Genomic DNA, 21267 nt, shown 5'->3' on the forward strand with positions numbered 1-21267 from the left:
AATTGCTATTTTGTGTGCAGCAGAATTGAATTGAAGAGAAGGGGGAAAAAATTTAATTTGGTTAACAATATCGGAAGAAATTAGAAAATTGCATTAGTGAAATTTCCAATCATACACTTGGCTAAATCCGGAAAACTGTGTGAAAAAATAAACTGTTCTTTAGTGAACTGGACTTGCAAAGCTTTAATAACCATTTGTTGCTTTAGTCTAATTTCAATTTCTATTCTGCATTTTTTATTATTTCATATGAACATTTTGAAGTTGATCTTAAATTTTTGCTAGTTTTAACGCTTGAAAATCTTGAATTTTTGTCGAAAGTAAAATTATTTCGTCTGATAATTAATTTACTTCTTTACTTTACTTATTATGGACATTTCTACTCGTTTTAATGCCAACAATTTCGTGCATGTAAAGCAGTGCTAACAGCCAATTGAATAGCAAGAAGAAATGGTACAAGTTTAAAGATCAATTCTTCAACAACTATCATCACAATTAAGTTGGATTTGAATTTATTTCGTTGAATTAATATTGGTGCATGTCAGATTGCAGCAAAAGCTTTAGTCATCCCATTGATTAAATTGATTTGTGTACAAATTTGGATTATTCCAGGAAGTTCGAAATATAGGTGTCAAGAAGAGGCAAAATTGTTTGGTATCGATTACCACTTCAGAAAGTATTATATTTAGTTCGAGTGGTTTTAATGTTCATATCACATTTCAAACATAAGTTAGTGTGCTGAAGAGGTGTAATATTGAGTAAGAGAGGAATTAGATATAAGTTACAGACAAAATAGATTTTTGAATCATTCAGAATCCATTTCTGAATGGTTCAAAATCACTCATAAATTGAAAAGTAATAAATTTCAATAAGCCATAAAAATTCATTTCAAATTAATTAGAACATAAACATGTGAGTAGGCGATAAAAAAGAGCTATGAAAGATGTAGAAAACAAAAAGATAAGAGCCAAAAAAGACTATAAAAAAGGAGAAAATTTTCCCTTTAAATAATACGAGGAAAAGAAGGTAGAAAGCTGTTTGCTTATCATAATTTATCACTTATCACTGTTTTCAAGAGAAGAAGAGGACATGAAGTGCGAAAATCACTTTTTATCTTAAACGACCGTCCTAATCATTTCTCTCTGTTTTATTTATTGTCATTTTTCATTTATGGAAAGATGTATGTCATTAGGGAAGAAAAAAAAAAATGGAATGGCTTCCCGAAGAAATTTTATAATTTATTGGGTAAAATTTCTTCGAAAAGGTCAAAAAATAAGTTGACCTTTTCAGTATAGCTCTAACATTTGAGATCAGAAAGGTATCTATCATATTGTTGGGAAAAACCAATCACATCATAAACACTTCAATGTGAATAAAAGAACAAAATATTCAGAATTCATTTCACGTAGATTATGCAGCGTACGCTGCACAATAAACACATTTTTAAAATTTATACGAAAGAAAAAAAAAATCCAATATAAAACAAAATTCAGGAAATATTTACAAAAGCATGAAAACCAATTTGTTAACGTATAATCGTTTAAATTTTACATAATCTTTTTGCGGTGGAAAAAAAGGAAAAAAAAGAAAACCCAAATCTACGGTTTGAGCAAATAATTTACACTAATATATGTAGGAAAGGTATAAAATAATAGTATCAATGATGAATATTTCTACAATGAAACGAAACGAATTCATTGCATCAATTGATGCGCTACTGTTTAACTGACACATAACTATTAGAGAGGAGTTTGTTTATTTGGGAACAGGTGAGATATCACAGGTGATGCCAGTTGTGCATGTGCATGTGTCATATTCAAATATATTTAGAGATTTTGCTTTCGGAATATAGAAAGTAATGAAATGAAATGTTATGCAGTCTGAATATGACGGCTAAAATACGTCACGTCAATGTCACGTATTTTTATGCGTTAATAATTACATTATATTCATTCATTGACCGTACAATTATCTATTTCATTGCTTCCATTCAATATTATACAATAAGCCAAACAAAAAAAAAAAAGTGTCCTAATGAAGTATTGGCCTTACATAAAATTTGGTTAAAAAAAAAAGAAATTTGATTAAATGATTTGAAAATTTTAAAAAAAGAAATTTTTTCAAAAAATTTGAAAGTTAAAATAAGCATAACAATGATAATAATCCGTACTATAAAATAGATGAAGAGAAAAAGGCGAAGATAATAAATGTCTAAATTAGAATTAAAATGAAGAAATGACAGCAATAGTATCGAATCAGAATAAATATGATAGAACAATTCTGATGAGATAGAAATGATAATGATAACATTCACATGAGAAATGACAATTTGGTAATAATTACGATTAATAATTGAATTATTTCGATTACAAATAAAATAGATTTCAAGAAAAAAAAAATAAATCATTTAATGTCTCCGAAACGACAATAAAGCAACAATGCCAATATCTATTCCCCTCAATTTATTTATAATAATAATATCAATGATAATAATTAATGATAATGACAATAATAAATAATAATGATAACAATAAATGATAATAACAATAATAATAGCAATGAATAATGATAATAATAATAGTAATAATAATGATAATAATATCAAAATAGTATTAACAATAATAATATAATAAATAGATAGGTAACATAACACTTTGAGATTATTCAAATTGTAAGTTTCACATAACATTCATTGCCTTTGTTATTCACTTTTGCTCATAAGGTGAAAGATTACATTTCTTTTCAATTTTTCATTCCAAATTGTGTTTTCATGCAGGAAGGAAAGTAAACAAGATAGTCCGTTCCCATCAAATAATTCAGATGTTTTCTCTGATTTAAAAAGTTATTTCTGAATTAGCAAATATGACCTTTGAACATTTTTTCAATCTATTTGACTTCATCGTTATGCCATAATGGAATATCTCAAATTGGAAATTCTTTTGGAAAGATTTTTTCTCTGATTAAAATTAAATTATTAGTGAAACACTCTAATTGACACGAATGCAATCTTTTACCAAATCTCTTTTTTTTCTTTGCTATAGACAAGCATTACTAATTAATATTAATTAATTAATTATTAATGAACATTGCTTCTAGATGCACTGATAAAGAATTGGAAGCCAGGATGGGTGGCCTGTGACAATAGGTAAGACAAGAAATAATATTACAACTTCATCAGACATTCACAAAAATTAAATACTAGCAATTTTCTTTTTAAATCCAAAAAATTTTTTTACACAACAAAAGATGAGATGATTGAATTTATTGGTATTGTTGTATCGAAAGCTGGCACAAATGATGAAAAAAATTTCGAAAAAAACCATCATTAAATGTTAGAATGAATGATTTGAAGTGATAAATTATTTTAATGACAAGTAATTAGTGTGTTCTGCAAAGACTGGAATTTTAAAAGATTGATAGCAACTGACACTTAAGTATTGGATGCGAAAGTTTCAAAATATTTGATAGATATGCCACGCAAGTGAGGCTTTCACTTATACTGATAATAATGAATCTGCTCAGAATTTATCGCAGTAAAAGGAGACGCAAATAATCATAATGATATGATATGATAATTGAAATCGAAACCATTACTTGCTATGCAAATGTTAACGACAGCTAATAAAAGGAAACAGTTGGCAGTGAGATAAGAAAATCATTGCAAGGAATAATACATTAGCTTCTCGAGTGATATTTGATCTTTTTAAAATTTCAAATTTCGCAAGCAAGGTAGAAACGATGGGAGAGATCAATTTACAAAGTTAGCAAAACTTTATCACTTACCAAGAATTGAATTATCACAGAAATAATGATAGATAAATTGGATGAATGATATCAAAATAGTGATAATAATTAGCAAAAGGAATTACCTCATCAATACTTTCTCATGTCTTACAATCAGTTCATAAATAATGAGCTGATAACACTAAAACTTTGTACATTTAAATTAATTTAGAATTATTAAAATAATATACAATACTAAGTTAATGATACCGTAATCATATGTTAACGATATAAAAAAGAGAAAGAGAAGAACTCTTCAGCAATGTTAAATGATCAACAATACATGGAATAATACTCTGTTCTCTTCCTAAATAAACGTTAAAGAGTTTTTTTTAAAGCCTTAAAGTTAAGTGAAAATTATAATCCAAAATGATGAAATTGTAATGTCCTATTGAAGTACTTTCATTATCTCAATTTATAGCTATTGGAATGTTTGCGTTTTTTCCCAGATAACTGTTAAAAACTATTGCAACTCGTTTATTGATAAAACTATTGACATTATGGATGATTCATTGAATATTTACTTATCATTTTATCAGATAGAAGGATAAGATGAATAGAATTGCTATGGCTAATCACAAACATTAATGTAAAAGAAAATTTGAAAATATCCAAATGAAATATTATTTTTTGAATAAAATAAAATTAATTTTAAACAATTTTGATCAAATAAGTTAATCATAAGACCGATAGGAAATATCAAAGAGAGAGGGAGAGAAAAAGAGAAATTCTTAGAAATACTACTAAAATTTAAGCTAGTGAATTTAAATAAATGATCGGATTTAAATGGATAACTTGTGATTTATTTCTCAATAGTTTTTTTTTAGAGTAAAAATAAAAAACGAACAACAAAAATAGTACAAATTCCCTCGCACTTTTATTCCAATCATAGCTTTTATTGCTAAAAAAAAAAAAAAAAAAAACATCGATGAATGAGCCATAAATTATAGCCTATCAATTTAAGACTATCAATTTTAACAATTTAAATTATTTGGCCTTTTCTGGATTCTTCCTCACCACGAATTCATCATTTTTTATTAAATTGAAATTGTTCAATATGCATTGAATTTTTGGACTTAGATAAGTAAATGATTTATTATTATTTTCCTTTTCCTTTTTTTTTTTTTTTTTTTTGCTGAAAAATTTATTCAAGCCCTATTTATATGACCATATAAAGCATATAAAAATGAGCCACAAATATCCTAGGCACCATAAGACTATGAGACATAAGTATTTGGTTCAATATATTTCATGGATGAATAAAGATGAAAGATGGATAAAAAGATCCACAAGGATAGATATTTGAGAAAAAATACTTTTAAAAAAATAACCAATAATTTTTTTCATTTCAATTCATTTACAATCGATTAATGATGAAAGGTATACTCCTACTGATTTCTTATCATATCTTCCTCTCTCCCTCCCTCTCTTTTTCTTTCTCAACATTTACCTATCACAATTTTATCAAACCTATAAACATCAGTACTTTGACTTTGAGTTAAAAATTTTATTTTGGTGTATTTTTTCTATTACACTATAACTAATTATCTAATATTTTTCATTCTTCCAATACTTTGCAACCTAAATTTGATAATTTCAGTTCTTTCAACTCATTTGTCTTTGTTTCTTCCCCAGTTTCTCACATAAAATTTATGTAATTCAAAAAAAAAAGCGAAAAATAAGTTTATAATAAATAACAACCCTAAAATATATGATAGCCCATTACTCTTTGCATAGCCCAGGCCATCTTTAACTATATTTTGATCATTCTATGTATAACCTACGCTATCCGTAGATGTTTTTCTTTTTTTTTTTTTTTTTTTTTTTTGTTTATTTTTGATAATATAGCTTCAAAGTTAAGGCTCATATTTCCTAAAAATAATTGGAAGCAATAAGTGTTTCTCTTAATAGAGAAATGAAAGACAAAATAAATAAATTAATTATATTTAATCTTTCTTAACTTGAAATGAATTCAAGAAAACCAGGCAATAACAATAACAAATAAATCCTTCAAACTTTGGAACTATTCAAATATTTTTTTTCAGTTCAAAGTCTAAAAAATTTTTCTTTTTATGAACACAATAAAGGTTGGTTAATTAATTATAAGTAAGGTATTATAGCCTTTTTAATCTAAGATTGGCAAGAGATTTCGCAGAAAATTTCAAATCATTTTCATATTTTAATTTCAGTTCAAGATTATTACAAAATTAAATAGGTAAGACAAAAGGATATATATCAAAATCTAATTCTCTGAAAACTTTTATTTCAGTTCCATTCAACCTATCTCAATTGTTATACATTTGCGCCTAGTGGTAATAATTTCATTACTAATTGCCCCAAACTATTAATTACTACAAATCAATACGAAAAAGAAATCTTTTTTCCTACACTCATTTCTTCTTTACTGCTCTCTAAGAATTTTCACGAATATATAAGAAAATTTCTGATTTGAAAAAAAAAAAAATTTTTTTTCAACGAAATACAATTATTCCAGAGAAATATGATATGGTAATCATGCAAAGTCGCATGTACAAATTACTATTTCTTCTCTTTGCTAATATTTTCATTTTTTAATTTAATAGACTGAACAAATATTTAAATAAATTTAATATTTATCAAATCTCTAAAGTTTAAAGTTGAGACTCAAATTGAGTTTAATAATTTAAATCAATTAAATCTAATTTATCATTGTTTTTTAAACTCTTTTCTTTATGGATATATTCTAAGAGAATATCAAATAATTTCCCCTCTACCAAATACAATTTAAACTTGTATTAAGCAATTTTTCTTTCTTTTTTTTTTTTTTTTGAGTCATAAATTGCTAAAGATGAAATGCTTAGAATAGAGCAAAAGCCTTAAAATATAAAAAAAATGGTAATCAAAAGTTCAAGAAAAATTGAAAATAAACTTGTAGATGATTTCAGAAATTTGTCTCGACAATCTCGACAATAATATTTGAAAATTATAAGTAACAAACAAACTTAAAGATTGCAAGCCTAGGACCTGAACTTACAATCCTTTGGCTTCTCATCTTGGGAATCTTCTCTTAAGGTTTAAATTTAATAACTAACAGGAAGGACACTGAGTGCCTCCACAAATTTCATTTTCTACTAATCGTAAATGCAATTATTTGACATCATCATGGAAATGTTTGCTTATATCAAAAGCAAACGTTAAAAAAACGATGGAAAGAAGCGGCTTTTTCACTCACGTCATTTTCAAGCACACAACACGTAAGGTCAATGATCAGTATATTTAATTAATGTAGCATAATCTTTAAATCTAACTAAATTAAATTGTTGTTGAATAAAATATAATCCATTATCATAACACAACCCTTGTCTTAATTTTCTTAATTGTTATAAATTTTATCAGTCAGTGATTCTTTAAAAATAACCTTTAACCTCAGGCAATATCAAGTCAAACATATTTTATTATCTATCCATTAATAACAGCATCCACCTAATATTTTATTTCATATTTTCCTTTGCGAATAGATGGACAAATTTTGTTTCATTTGATCTCTGATCAAATAAAATCAAAAGCAATGATTATATCAAACTTATCAATGAATAAAATGAATATTTTTTTTTTTTTTTGATTTGAATGATATGTGTATTATTACTTGCGGATGCTTTCATCACTTTTTCTTTTTCCTTTAAAATTAATGACATTTAATTGATAAATTACATCAATTGCTCCAATACATCTCATGCAAAGATAAAAGATGTTGAAATTAGTAAAATTGTAAAATGAATTGAAAAATTTTTGGATTTGCGAAATTTTTGACAAATTTTATCCAATGATCTCTGATTTTTAGAAGTTGAAAACTATAAAGTTTTTTTTTTAATTAACTCTTTAGATGTGTTATCTATCTGAAGAGTTAATCAATTATATTTTATTCATAAAATATTTAACAACATTTTTTTATACAAATTCTTTTCCTAACTTTGAAAGGATGCGAAAAAAATCAATGCTTTTTTAGATTGCCGAAATTTTCAGTTCAATAATTTTTAAAAATATAAAGAAATTTTTGCATGCTTCTCAATTCTAGCAACAAAAATATTTCTTTGCAAATTTTTAGAAAAAAATTTTTTACAAGTTCAAACTGCCGTTTCAAAAAAGATAACAAGCTGAGATAAAAAAAAAAATTTTATAGAGATTGCAAGAAACGAATACCACAAAAATTTGGAGTTTAATTAATCCTTATTTTTGCATAATCAGCAATATTGCAATCTCTTAAATTATTCTTTTGACTCTTACTTTTTCGCTTATATCTTTGCTAATTAGTTTCATTTAATTGAAAATGTCTCAAAAACAAACAAATTTGAAAAGAAAAATACAAAATAACTTAAATTATTGAATGGAAAGGAGAAGTAAAATTAAAATAATGAGAATGATTTTATTTGTTATTTAATATTTACAATATGCTGCAGAATCTTTACAAATTTAAAATGGATGAAAGTTTTCTTTAATTGATATGAAATGGACATGGATTATGCTTCCCTATCTAAAATACTTGAAATGTTTATCAGTCAAATACTTAGAATTTTTAATTCATAAAATAATTAAATTTCAAAAAATGAACTAACCATATGCTGGGTCCATTCGACAAGCGATGGTCTTCTACTTCGAACTCGTCCAATACTACTCATTTCAGGGCAATTTTATGAATATCACCGATTTCAGCACTACCAATATTAATAATTAATTTCTGTTTCGGTGTTTGAAGGCGCTAATGAACCGTAACGAATTGATAATATCTCTCTAGATTGTTAAATGTTTCAAAAGTTGTTGACACCGTTACAGATTGAACACTGAAAAAAGGATGAAATTAAAATTTCATTTTATAAAATTTATTTGCAATTAAAATAGAAAACAAACGATTATTGGATGTTTTTGGAAAATTTTGTAAAAATGAATTGGTTCATTGCTTTAATGTCACTGATTTTAAGTCATAAACATCATATTTTTTCCCTTATTTACTAATTGTCATTTCTTCTTTTCCATTATGCCTAGTTCTAGGAGGAACCGGAAAACCTGAATCATAACTACATACGTATGTATAATGAATCTAGTAGCAAACATTTGCAATATCTTTTACAAAAATAATAAGCAATAATTATTTTCGATTATATTCAGGAATGAAAATTACATTTCTTATTTCAGTAGCTTCAATTTTAGAATGTTCTATTGAAATCATTAAAAGTTACAATTCAATTATCCAAATTAATGCATATAGAAGAAATATCTAATTAATAAATTATTATCTATTTCGGAAGACTTTAACAATTTGCTGAAATTTTAAATTATAAATTTCGGCCATAGATGGAAATTCAGAAGAATTTGAAATTTCAAATTTTTAGAAATGATTGGATTCTAAAATTTAGTAATTCTAAGTATTAATCAATTCAATGAGATTTTTCTTAATTTTTCAGAGAAAAAAAAGACAAAATTACAAGAATTTTGGTAGTATCAAAAAATGAAATCAAATTTTTTGTTACTATGCAGAAAAAAAATTTTTTCGGAATGAATTAATACTTATAAATTAATTGGTAATTTGAAATTGCCAATACAATAGGACGTCAAATAATAATACTTTTATGAAATAGTTATCATGAAAACAATTTATCAGTGACAACAAAGAGTTTAACGACTATTTTGTAGTGAGAATTAGTCCAATATGAATTTCTATTAAAATGAAATAATCGCAAAATTTTAGATAGGAAAGGAAAAAATTTTTATTTTCAACGTTTTTTATTTTTGTCTTTTACAAAAAAAGAAAAGCTTAATTTTCCATTCTACAATGATAATTATATAACAGTCAAATTTCTTTCCATTTTTTTTAAAATTTTTTAAAGAATTGAAATAATGGAAAATCTGTAAATAGAATTTCAACAAAAGCTATCAATTTGTCTAAATTTTAGTGAATACTAAAATAATAATACATAAAATGCCATTCTTAAGTTTTATCAAAAAATCAAATTTGCTATATTTCTCTTCTTTAGTTTAATAAATAAACGACTAAAATCAACTTAATGAATAATTAACAATAAAGAAATTAACTAATCAATTAATTAATTAATTGAAAAATAAATAATTCAACAAAATAAACAACTAACAACAAATAAATGAATAGTTCAATTAATAATTGAAAATGAAAATATAAGTTATCAACTAATCAGCAGTTTCATCCATAACAATTAACAATAACATAACAATAACTTCAGTAACACAGTGAATATTTTATCGCTGAATAGTTTCACTGCCATATTTTACTGTTAGTATCTCCAAATATCATTTTCAATTAATCATTACTAAAATAGAATTTCAACAATTCAATGGATGAATCGTAGCAGAAATATGCAGAAAAAAAACAGAGCAATGAATAAATGATTAAACACGGAATTTGAATTTGAATTAAAATCTAAATATTACTGTGACACTTCCGCCTTCATTCATTCAGCTATGTCGTGATGTTATCATGATAATTAGTATGAATATTGGCTTAGCTTATCAGTTCTCTTCTACATATACTAATTCGACTTAAACTATCATAGCAGAGAAAAATCCGATTTCACTGAGCATTCATCAGCACAATAATATCATTTGATCAACTAATTCACATTCAAAAATAATTTTAATCTAAAAAGGCTTTTTCTAAAAATTTTTAGAATATTTTCCAGCAATATTTTCCTAAAAAAAGAAATTAAAGTTTCCCAAATTTCCCAAAATTTTCCAAAAAATTAAAATAAATATGTTACATAATAAATGTATTCTAATTCCGTAAGTGTGGAAATTTTTGGTATATTAATTATGCTTGAAGCATAAATTTAATCATAATTCCAAATTAACACTATTTACTTTTTCATTTATTTAAAATCTTTAAAATTTAATATCAAATATCAAAAGTTCACTTTAAAACGAATACACTGCTAAAATAAGTTCGTTCATTCAATTAAATTTACTAAAGTCTAAAACTATCTAAAATTTCCATTTTTAGCTAATCGCCCATGAATAAGCCTAGCTCATTTCGCTCATTTACCATATAAACGGAATGTAATTTCTTTGAGAAATTCATAAAGAATAATGCAAAAAACTAAAATGGCGCACTTAGCTAAGCCTTTTCATAACAGGGAAAGATGAAGAAGAAATGCTCTAAAAGCTTATTTGTTAGTATCATTGTGTACAATTTCCTTATCCAAAATCATTAAATATGATCAGAATTCATAAGCACACAATTTTGTACAATTGGCAAATAATTCTGATAGAAGTGACAAATATGAGGAATGAATGATTTTATGACAATTATTGTAGTTTTTATCCTGTTTGACGTGAACTTTCACCACTATCATTTGCCAGTGTTTTATTTAATGAATGGAACTGTCACCAATTAGAAAGTTGTTGGTCATATTTTATTGTTTTATAAAATTTCATCACTTTTAAACTTATTTTTATAAATATTTCATCATATTTTTTGATTTCTGATTCCTATTTCTAAATTAAATTTTTTTAAAAAAAAAATGCAGAAAAAACACGCAAAGTGTGACAGAATAAAATTCTATGGAAGAGAAGAAAGATAAATCTATTCAGGAAAAGAAATCTAAAACGGTTTTGCATCTAACGGAATGAAAATGGAAAAGGCTAACGATGTATGGTACTATTCTCAATCAATTTCTAAAATTCATTGTTTCTCTCAAATTTTAATTTCGGAAGAAAATGGAACCAAATAGTATTGTGTGAAGAAAACTTTGAGAAATAATACATTTTTATGACTAAAAATTAAAATGAAACGAAAAAAAAAGCGAAATTAAAACAAAACTTTTTGATTGCATTGAAAAGAGAGGGAGAGAGAGAAAGGGAGGAAAAGAGAGTGAGAGAGTTATGATGAAAAGTAAAACATAGCAATTATTTCAAATGAAAATGAATGAAAAGAAATAAAAAAGTTTTTTTTTTTCTTTCAAAATGAGTAAATTTCTTGTTTCAACAAAAATACGCTTATTTTATTCTTTTTTTTTTTTTTTTTTAAAAAAAAGAACTTTAACAATGCAATGAAAATGGCTGTCTTAAAAAAAGAAAAACTTTTCCTTTCATTTTTACTTTCATAAAAAGCAAAACATAAGAATAATGCTAAGATAAGCAATAGTTACTTTTCAGTTTGTTTTATAAATTAAAAAAAAAAAGATATATCATTATGAATAATCGACGAGAGAAAGAAAAAAGAAGATTAAAATCTAAGGTAACTCAAAACAAACAGTCAGTACCTGTTATTTACAAAGATTTAATGCTGATTGCTACTTGCTAGTAATCAGTTAGGTAAAATAGAATATTAGAAATATTTCCAAAAGTGAAAGACTTAGGAATTTGCCTTAATTAAAAGCTTTCTTTTCAGAACTTTTTAAATTGTTGTATTTGATTACAAAAGAAAAAGAAAGGAAACAAATACCCAAACAATCAGAAATGATGATAGTACTACTCTTGAGGTATTAGGATTTCCTGTACAACTTGCCAAACTACTATAATAATTTCATTTTTACTTTGTTATATCTAGCCAAAGGTCAAAAATATAAAATGTCAAAGGTTAGGCTATGATAATAAAATTCAAATTATGTCATATAATGCTATCTAAAATCAAACAGTAGTAAGTAGTAAGTTCAAAGACAAAGGAAAAAGGAGAATGAATAAATCAAATCACCAATTGGCTGATAAATATCTGTCATCGTCATAAGTCACAATCAATTTATAACAGATTATCAAATATTGTTGATCAATTAGGAACTTTTCAGGGAGAACAACAAAAGCTATCTTTGATACGAATATTTTGTGGCTTTAATATGTTTACTTTAAACTGCCACTGATCTATGAGTAACCCTATCAATTACCAGTAGCGATAGCAATAGTAGTAAGAGTAAAGTATAAAGTAGTGATGGTTGATAATAGTAGTAGCACTGTAATTGTCCACAATTTCGCTTCTTTTACTCAACTAGTAATGGAAATCACAGACTAGCTCGATGAGTAAATAAATAAGTAATATCAATGATAGAATGTATAAGTTTGCATTGTAGATTGAAAATTTCGAAAAAGTGGCCGGTTTTTTTGTCTGAGAGCAATAAATTATTTGGAAAAGAAAAAAAAAAAAACGAATCCTCTCTTGAAAAACCACAATCAAATTTTGCTTTATTGAAAAGTAATATTTACATTTATTTGCGTTTTCTTTCCTGTCTTCTCATTTCTGATATTCTTTTCTAATATTAGAATTAAATGAACTGTTTTACACTTTCAGTATGCGATCAAATAGCAGTAGTACAATTTGAATTAATTTATGTTTGAAGATTAATTTCGATATAAATTAGTATCAAATTTTACTGTTAAAAGTGAATAGAAATATTTTAAAAAAGACATTGGAAAAAGCATTTTAAACAAGACTTGAATTGAAAATGTTCAAAATAAAATGAACTAATTGTGCTTAAAATTAAAATTTCAAAATTTATATTTAATTCTCATGGTTTAATAATCAGTTACTGTAGAGAAAAAGATGTAAGAAGAATAGAGGAAAAGAGGAGAGTTGTGACATTTGCGCTGCACATTATACCTTCGAAATACTTTTATCTTTTTCAGCACATTGGTCATCAAATCAACGAGTCATCATTAGCTTTCCGAACCATTACCAATTAAATAGGGAATGTGCAACTGTTATCATTCATTAACTAATATCGTCGAAAATTGGTTGACACAGACGATAAACTTCAATTTGATTATTTAGCAAAAACGCTTAATATGTTTGAAAGTGTCGTTCCATTTGCTCAAATATAATAATATTATCATAAAATGGATATTATTGGACATCTGAAGAGATAAGTTAGAACGACACCTTAATATGTGTTAAATGATTGGAAAAAAATTGAATGATGAATTGATTCCTTGTTACTTTTCGTGTCGCATTATTTGTGTGTCATGGAAGGATTTTGTTTTATTTTTTTAATTTTTAGGACAAATCATGGAAGGAAAAAAATAAAAGAAATATTTAAATGAGTAAATAGGAGTGGAAATTGATAAGATGTTATCAGAATCATAAGGTCATATAATGACGTTTTCAGTTGATGACGTAAGAATATGTCAAATGTGAATTCTGTTTATGAATATTTTAGAAATGGTTACTTGGAAATGGACATTTGCGAGTTGTTAGTCTGTTTCAAGTTTTCGAAATCTTTGCTACCACTAAACTATGTGATAGTGTCCAGCTGATACATTTGGTATAAATGAAAATTTAATTTTTAAGAAAATATTGAAGAAAATGATGAATTTCTTATATGTTATATGGTAATTTGAACTATTCTTAGTGAAGCAAACAACAAAATTTCAAATAACTTCGATAATTTGTAAGAAATTAAATTTGCTTAAAAATATTCAAAAAAAAAAAAAAAAAAAATTACTTTCCTTTCAATAGACAACAAAAATGAAAACACGAAATTTGATCAAATCAAATTATGTCTGTATAGAGAAAAAAGGTGGCAAAAGATCTAATTTATTTTCTTTTTTTAAAATTAATATTTTGATCGAAGCCAACAATGTAATTTAAAAATTTTAATTCTTTAAAATAAATTAATACTATAATTTATAGAATCAAATTAATAGTTTAATAGTACTCAAATATAAGTCAAAAAAATCGAGCATATTGGTCAATATTCGACTTCTGTATAATATTGTTGCTTACATTATGTATTCTTACATTCTCGGAATATAATGGAATAGTTCAAATACTAATTGAAGAATTCGAAAAGTCTTGGAACGGACATGACGGTGAGAAAAAAAAATTTGTCACCGTGAATAGAATCAAAGGAATACGAAAAGGGTTATGGCTGTCAGGATTGATTAAAGATTAAGATAAGATTTAAGATAATTTTACTACAATCATCCATTTCGAGGAATAAAAAAGGAAATACATGTTAGGATGACACATATTATGGTAAAATTTTGTTATTTGGAAAGTTAATTTAACTTATAATACCTAACTTAAAGTCAATCTTAACTTAAAAATTCAGTTAGTATACTGCAACTAACCATTAAAACATAATCGTTCTTCAAATGCTAGTTGTCAAAATAAGATTCTGTTTAATAACAATCGCATAACTCATTTAAAGTTTCAAATAAATTATTATGAACTGTGGAATAATAGTGAAAATTTGTGTTACTTGTTAATCAAATTCAAATTATTAGTCATTAATCAAAAATTAATCAAAAATAATAATTTAATATGTTAGTCAAAAATATTTATCAATAATTAATTAAAAATAATCAGTAATTAAGTATGTTAATTACCGTAATTGTGTAAAAATAAATGATTAATTGGAATATATCAGATTTAATTCCAGAAAATATTATTGAAAATTTCCTACTCATAGGAGTGTGACGTAACAGAACTGGAAATTGAAACAAAGATAACGAAATGAAATGATCCGATGACTTCATAGATGTATGAGAAGTGAGCACACCTCCATCTAACAATCATCATTATCTCTAGCATTTTTAAATTCTCTACCAGAAATACAATTTAAAACTTTACTGATTTCTATGAATGTTAACACTGGCGCATTTGTCATCATTATCATGATGCCTCTTAGATGGACATAAATCCTTTTGACATGATTTCTTCTCTCAATTCATGTCGAAAATCCATTAACCTTTCAAAGTTTTCTCAATCTCTTACACATATTTATCTAATAAATATATTTGGGACATTCATGAAGGTAAAGAATTCTAGAAAGATGAAGAAGAATGGTAATAGGAACGGTTGGAATGTGGCGATTAGATGGATGATGACCACTACTATCAACATTTCAGTAGACAGGCGACAATGACGGAGTGCAATGAAGTGAAGTAGTAGTGGAGGAAAGTGCTCAGTGCGCAAAATGCAAAGTGAAATTACCCAGCAAAATTATTAACCTTCTTAAAAGATTTAAATGATAATAACATTTTTCGCAAAGCTTTTGCAAGGAAGAAAAAACATTCAAATTTGAAATATTAAAATAAATATGATAGAGAAAAAATCCTAATTGAAGTATATTTGAAGTGAAAGAATGGAAAACTGCTCAATTTTTCAACTGTATAATTAATTCACGATCGCTCCCTCAATTTGAATGAAGGAAAAAAGGAAAGAAACAAAAAAAAAAAAAAATGCTTAATTTCAAAAAATAACAATCTGTGGCTGTCATTCTGTATAATATTATTGTTGAATCAGAAAACTTTCTAAGGATTTTAACACATAAAAAGTTTTGCATTTCTAATACATTCTAAGGTGCTTAAATTCTTTAATAAAATTGAAAAAATTCCGGCTTTTAAAGAAATAAACTGAAAAAAATATGAAAGGCATTCATCTAATCTTCAAATTTCACATATTTCTTCCTTATCAGTTAATCATTCATACAGCAAAATTATTAATGAAAAAATAACGAAAAGAACTTTGATGAAAAATTTGAAATTATCATTAAACAGTTGATAAATGATGAAGACAAAAAAAAAAATACAAAGAAAAGAGAAAATTGTATTTAAGATTTTAAAAGCAAAGTTAAAAAGAATAGATCACATTTTGTTAATAAAATGCATAGTAATTTGTGAATTAATTTTAATATTGCTAAAAAATTCTACGATGACAATGATAAAGATGGCAAGTGATAGTGATAATTATGATTCTGTGTTGAATAAGAATTAAAAGGAAAATGTTTAAATTAGATTAATGATGATAAGCTACTCCTTTCCTCTAAGTCGGAATGGAAGAATTGTTGACAGAAAACAAATAAAATAAAAAATAAAAATTTTAAATTAGACTAAATGGAAGGAAAAAGATAGGAAAAGTTATATTAATGTTTAAAAAAATAAATTCTTAATGGAGAAGTGAACTGGGTTACATATTTCATTGATGAAAAAAATCAAATATGGAAGGCTATCAAATAGTTACGGATCGATATGAAATTCTTATCAATGTAAATTTTTTTAAATCTGTTTTATAATTAGATATAAAGTTGATTTTTTTTTTTTAGAATGAGAAGTATTAAGTAAATAGTTTTGCATGAACTTTTCACTTAAATTGATTTATCAAAGAAAGATACAAACAATCTTTGATATTTGATCATCGAAATGATAATACTGCGATATTAAGGAAGGAAAAATTATACAGGAAACTTTCAACATTGCAGACAAAATTGGCGTTTGTGATATTTCCTGTTTCCTTCCATACACCATTCTCCGGGAATCTTATGCAAAAAAAAAGAGAAAATATTTTGAAATTTCACTTAGTATTTTTAGCGTTAAATTTCACTTAAATTTATAAATTTAAATCCAAGATTAGATTTCGAGATGATCAATGTGCTAATAAGTATGATGTATAATTAAGGTAATAGGTAATATCTTTGCTCTTATACTTTTAAAAGACTGGGTTATTTATTAATAGTGGACAAATCTTTGCAGTTCAGGTGAACACTGACTGACAGACATGCATTTGTATTTTATAAAATTAAGCAAATTGTTAAGAAGAAGAGGCATAAAATTGATGAAATAGTAAGGAAAGGATGGAATGGAATGCACTTTAATCAGAATAGTAATAATTTATGAAATTTTGATGGGAGAAATATAGGTCGTCCTAAAATAGATATGTCGAATGATGGAAAGAGATAAAGGAGTGATAAAGATTTGAATAAAGTAGATAGCATTTCATCGTTGAGGAAAGGAAATATGTAATGAAATAAGATTTGATTAAAGTTAATGGCATTTCATTGTTAATTAAAGGGAATAGGTAATGAAGAAGTAAAATTAATTAGCACAACCTATAATATTATTTTTATAACCTGAATTAGTGAGGTAAAACTTGCCCCAAATTATACATTTAAATAAGCTAACTGCTTTAAAGTTTTCGTTTAAAATGAAATAAAAGCATGTAAATGATTTTAAGAAAGAAAATCAACCGAATATTAATTGCAGTACTGAATAGAACAAATCGATTAAATTATCTTGAAATGATTTGGAAAATTTTTTGATTAAAAAGAAAATTTTTTTTTGGCAAAATATGAAAGTGAAAATGTAAAGGAAGGAAGAATTTTGTTCCATTTTTGTGAGAATGTATTGACAAGTGAAAATGAAAATTCAAACAAAAATGTTTAAACAAAAGTGAAAGCTTTTGTCTGAGGAAAATCTTTTTTTATGCATTCTTACAAATAATAGACAAACAAATTTTGAAGTAATTTAAATAAAAAAAAAAATATAATAAATTGAAAAGTTAAATATCAAAATGAGTTCAACTTTTTTCCTTTTTGTTTTTTCCATAGTGTCACATTCCATTGTGTAATACAACAAATTATTAAGTCGAAAAAATTACCCTATTATGTAACCTACTTTTTTCTTCTCAATACTTATCAAATCAAAGATATTCTCTTTCTTTCCTTCAATCAAAAAGAAAAAAAAAAAAAAAAAGAACTGGAAAGGCTAATGATGAATTAAAATGAACGAAGTTCCACTTTTTCAGCAAAAACATTTTCAATTTCTGTAGTAATCATGAAAACAACGATGGTTGGTTCATATTTCACATTATTGACAACCAATTATTTTTAAAATTTTTTAATAAAATTTCGAAGAAATAAATGAAACTTACAGTTAGAACAATTTTTGTTATACCCCAAAATAAATGCCAATTATGCCATACCAATCGTTAATTTATATGCATCGTCAATAAATGATAGTTGATTATATATGAATTATTACAAAGAAATTCCAATATCTGAAATTTCAGGTTTTTCAAAACTTGGACAACTCTCGAAATGTATCGTATTAACTCAACACTGATTAATTTCTGTTTAATAAAAGTCGTTTTACATTTTAAATTAAGAATATTTGATAAATAAAACAGCAAAAGGAAAAAGTATTTTCGTATCATTCTAAGACCTTTGTATTATTTAATTCGAAAAAGAATTCAATTTGCATTGAACTTGTGATAAGTCCTAAATTATTCTAATTTGAAAGAATAAATCTTTTAATTAATTTCCAGTTTAGTTCAGTAGGCTTTAAAGTGTTAATGAATTAACTCTTTGAATTGTTAGCATATATGCTCAAATTCAGGCGGGAAGTCATCCGTTATTCTTAGTAAAATTAGGAAATGAGTTTATCTTTTGAAAATATACATTCACTTCTAAAGTTTGCTTAAAATTTTCAAAATCCCTATTAAAATATGAAGTTTTGAACTTAATAGGAAATGAATACAAATAATCATTGAGTTGCATTTGGCGTTGTTTTCAGTGATAATAAGCTAAAGCTAAGAACTGATAACTCAATCAATAACTGCTTCACTATTGATTATATCGAAACCATGGGAACATTAATGTACTCATTTTTGCTGTAATATTGTGAGCTTAAATTTTCTGAGAGATTTTAGATGATGGAGAAGTGTCATAAAAAATTTTTGCAGTTTCTTGAGAATTCTAAAAAATAGCTGCTATGCCACCACGTAGATTATTTCCTACAGAATTTTGAAGAATGTTTGAATTTCTTGAAAGTTTTAAAAGATAGATTGTCAGGTAAAAAATACCTGCTTAATTCCATATCAAAGCACTACGTTTAAAATGATTATCAATGATTATCAATAAGAGAATACTTTCAATTAATTACAGGTAACAGAAGGAAGCAAATACTGGAAGAAAGTTTATGATATATACTGAAAGTAATCTCAGTGTTCCCATTCAATTCCGTTCTAATTTTTGATTTTGTATTTATTTTCACCATTTCGATCTTCACACTAAATTAACACTAAAATGCTTTTCAATTCCCCGAAAATGTTCAATTGCAGCAAAAATGATTCATACAAATAATTCATTAGGAAATGAGTTGAAACTATCTTTTTTGCGACAAAATTAAAGTGTTAAAAAGCTTGTAATCAGCTTGTAATTAAATAGCAAGCGAAAATCACCGATACTGTCTGATCAGTCATTGCAAACAAATTTGAAAGCATATTTGTCATTTGTCAAAAGTAATGCAAATGCTAAGCACTGATGGCAGCTACACTTGCAAAATGCTACAGTCTGCGACACTTGGTGCTCTCATGTCAGGTAAACAATACAACACAAACTTTGTGGAAATGAGAAATTCATCGATCACTGGGTGTGAATTTCCAGTCCACCAATGCTTCTCTCTCTCTTTTTTCTACAATTATCCATTGTTTACCTAATCAGAAAAGCTTAAAAGATGAAGCAATATGAAACTGCAACCTATCCGTATTTCATAGCAACTGAAATGCGATACGATTAATCATGCAACAACATAAACAAAACAACAACGACGATAACGACAATAACAACAACAACTACGATATGAAATGCAATATCCATTGGTTTATTTATCATATCAGAAATATTTAAAAATCATTTATTAATGTCACAAGATAATAGTCCTAAAAGAATTAATCAATATTGTCATTCATCAATATCACTATTTCCAGAATCTTTTGTTAATATCTCGTTAATTTTCAGTCGTTTTTATAAAACCTTTGTGAAAGATAAAAAAAATATTTAAAATGTGAATGAAAGTTATTCTATAATCAGTATGCAATTGCCGAAAAGTCTACATTCATTGATATTCGAATAAATAATATTTGTAAGTCGAAAAAGAATAAAAATTTTAAGACAAGATTTCACTGTCACATGTCAAAGTCTTAAAGCGCAATTTATAGTCAAATATTCTTCCTTCATTTTTCATACTACTAAACTAAATGAAACTTTTCAATCAAAAGTTGAATAAGTTGAATTTCAAAAGTAAACTCATAAATTATGCATTACTACTATTTTTCACTTATCTCAGAACAGTTTTCATATGGATGGAATGGATATTCCCGAAGGAAGATGAAAAGAAAACAGTTCTTGTCACCATTGATTGCTGATTGATGATAATAACGATTATGTGACCATGTATGCATGGATAGAAAGATGGAAATGAAGTGACAATCATTTATCATTTTTAACATCTCATATTCCTTGTGATTAACATATTCGGGTAAATCAAGGCTTGAATAACTTTAACTTACTTAAATGGTAAAAAGAATGTTAGCTATTAAAAACTAAAGATAAACTATTTCTATAAATTTCAATTTAAATTTAAAGTAATATTTTCTTTTCAATGAAAATAAATTATCAATTTATTAAATTCTTGATTTGTGTGAGATTATTTTTAAAAAAAGATTGAAAAGCGATAAAATGGAATTATGTATCATACTTAGCTTATTTTTTCTAAACCTTTTTTTCCTAATTTATTTTCATTGGAAAAGAAAATAAATTTTTATTTTAAAAATGTTGCTGAAGTCTGTTAAAACTTTTTATTTGAGAAAAAGTGCAAAATTTATTTGCTTACTTTCAAAAATGAATTTTAAAAAAATGAAAAATAACAAATTAAATTGAACTGTCATAAAATAATAAAAAGAAAAATGGAATTAAAGAAGCAAAGTACTTCCACTTG

At 25.7% G+C, this 21267-nt stretch overlaps 1 protein-coding gene across 1 annotated transcript in view; it reads right to left on the minus strand.

Annotated features, from left to right (window-relative positions):
- Bma-rhgf-2 (Uncharacterized protein) overlaps positions 1–8435 on the minus strand; it is a gene marked incomplete at both ends in the record, with an annotated part of 36931 nt that extends 28496 nt beyond the window's left edge. Inside the window, one exon of the mRNA XM_043079140.1 lies at positions 8373–8435. Within this exon, the coding sequence (XP_042935074.1) occupies positions 8373–8435 (63 nt within the window). The remainder of the gene's footprint in view (positions 1–8372) is intronic.
- Positions 8436–21267: the final 12832 nt, after the last annotated feature.

The sequence above is a fragment of the Brugia malayi genome (genome assembly GCF_000002995.4).
Source record: "Brugia malayi strain FR3 genome assembly, contig: Bm_v4_Chr2_contig_001, whole genome shotgun sequence".
Lineage (NCBI taxonomy): Eukaryota > Metazoa > Nematoda > Chromadorea > Rhabditida > Onchocercidae > Brugia > Brugia malayi.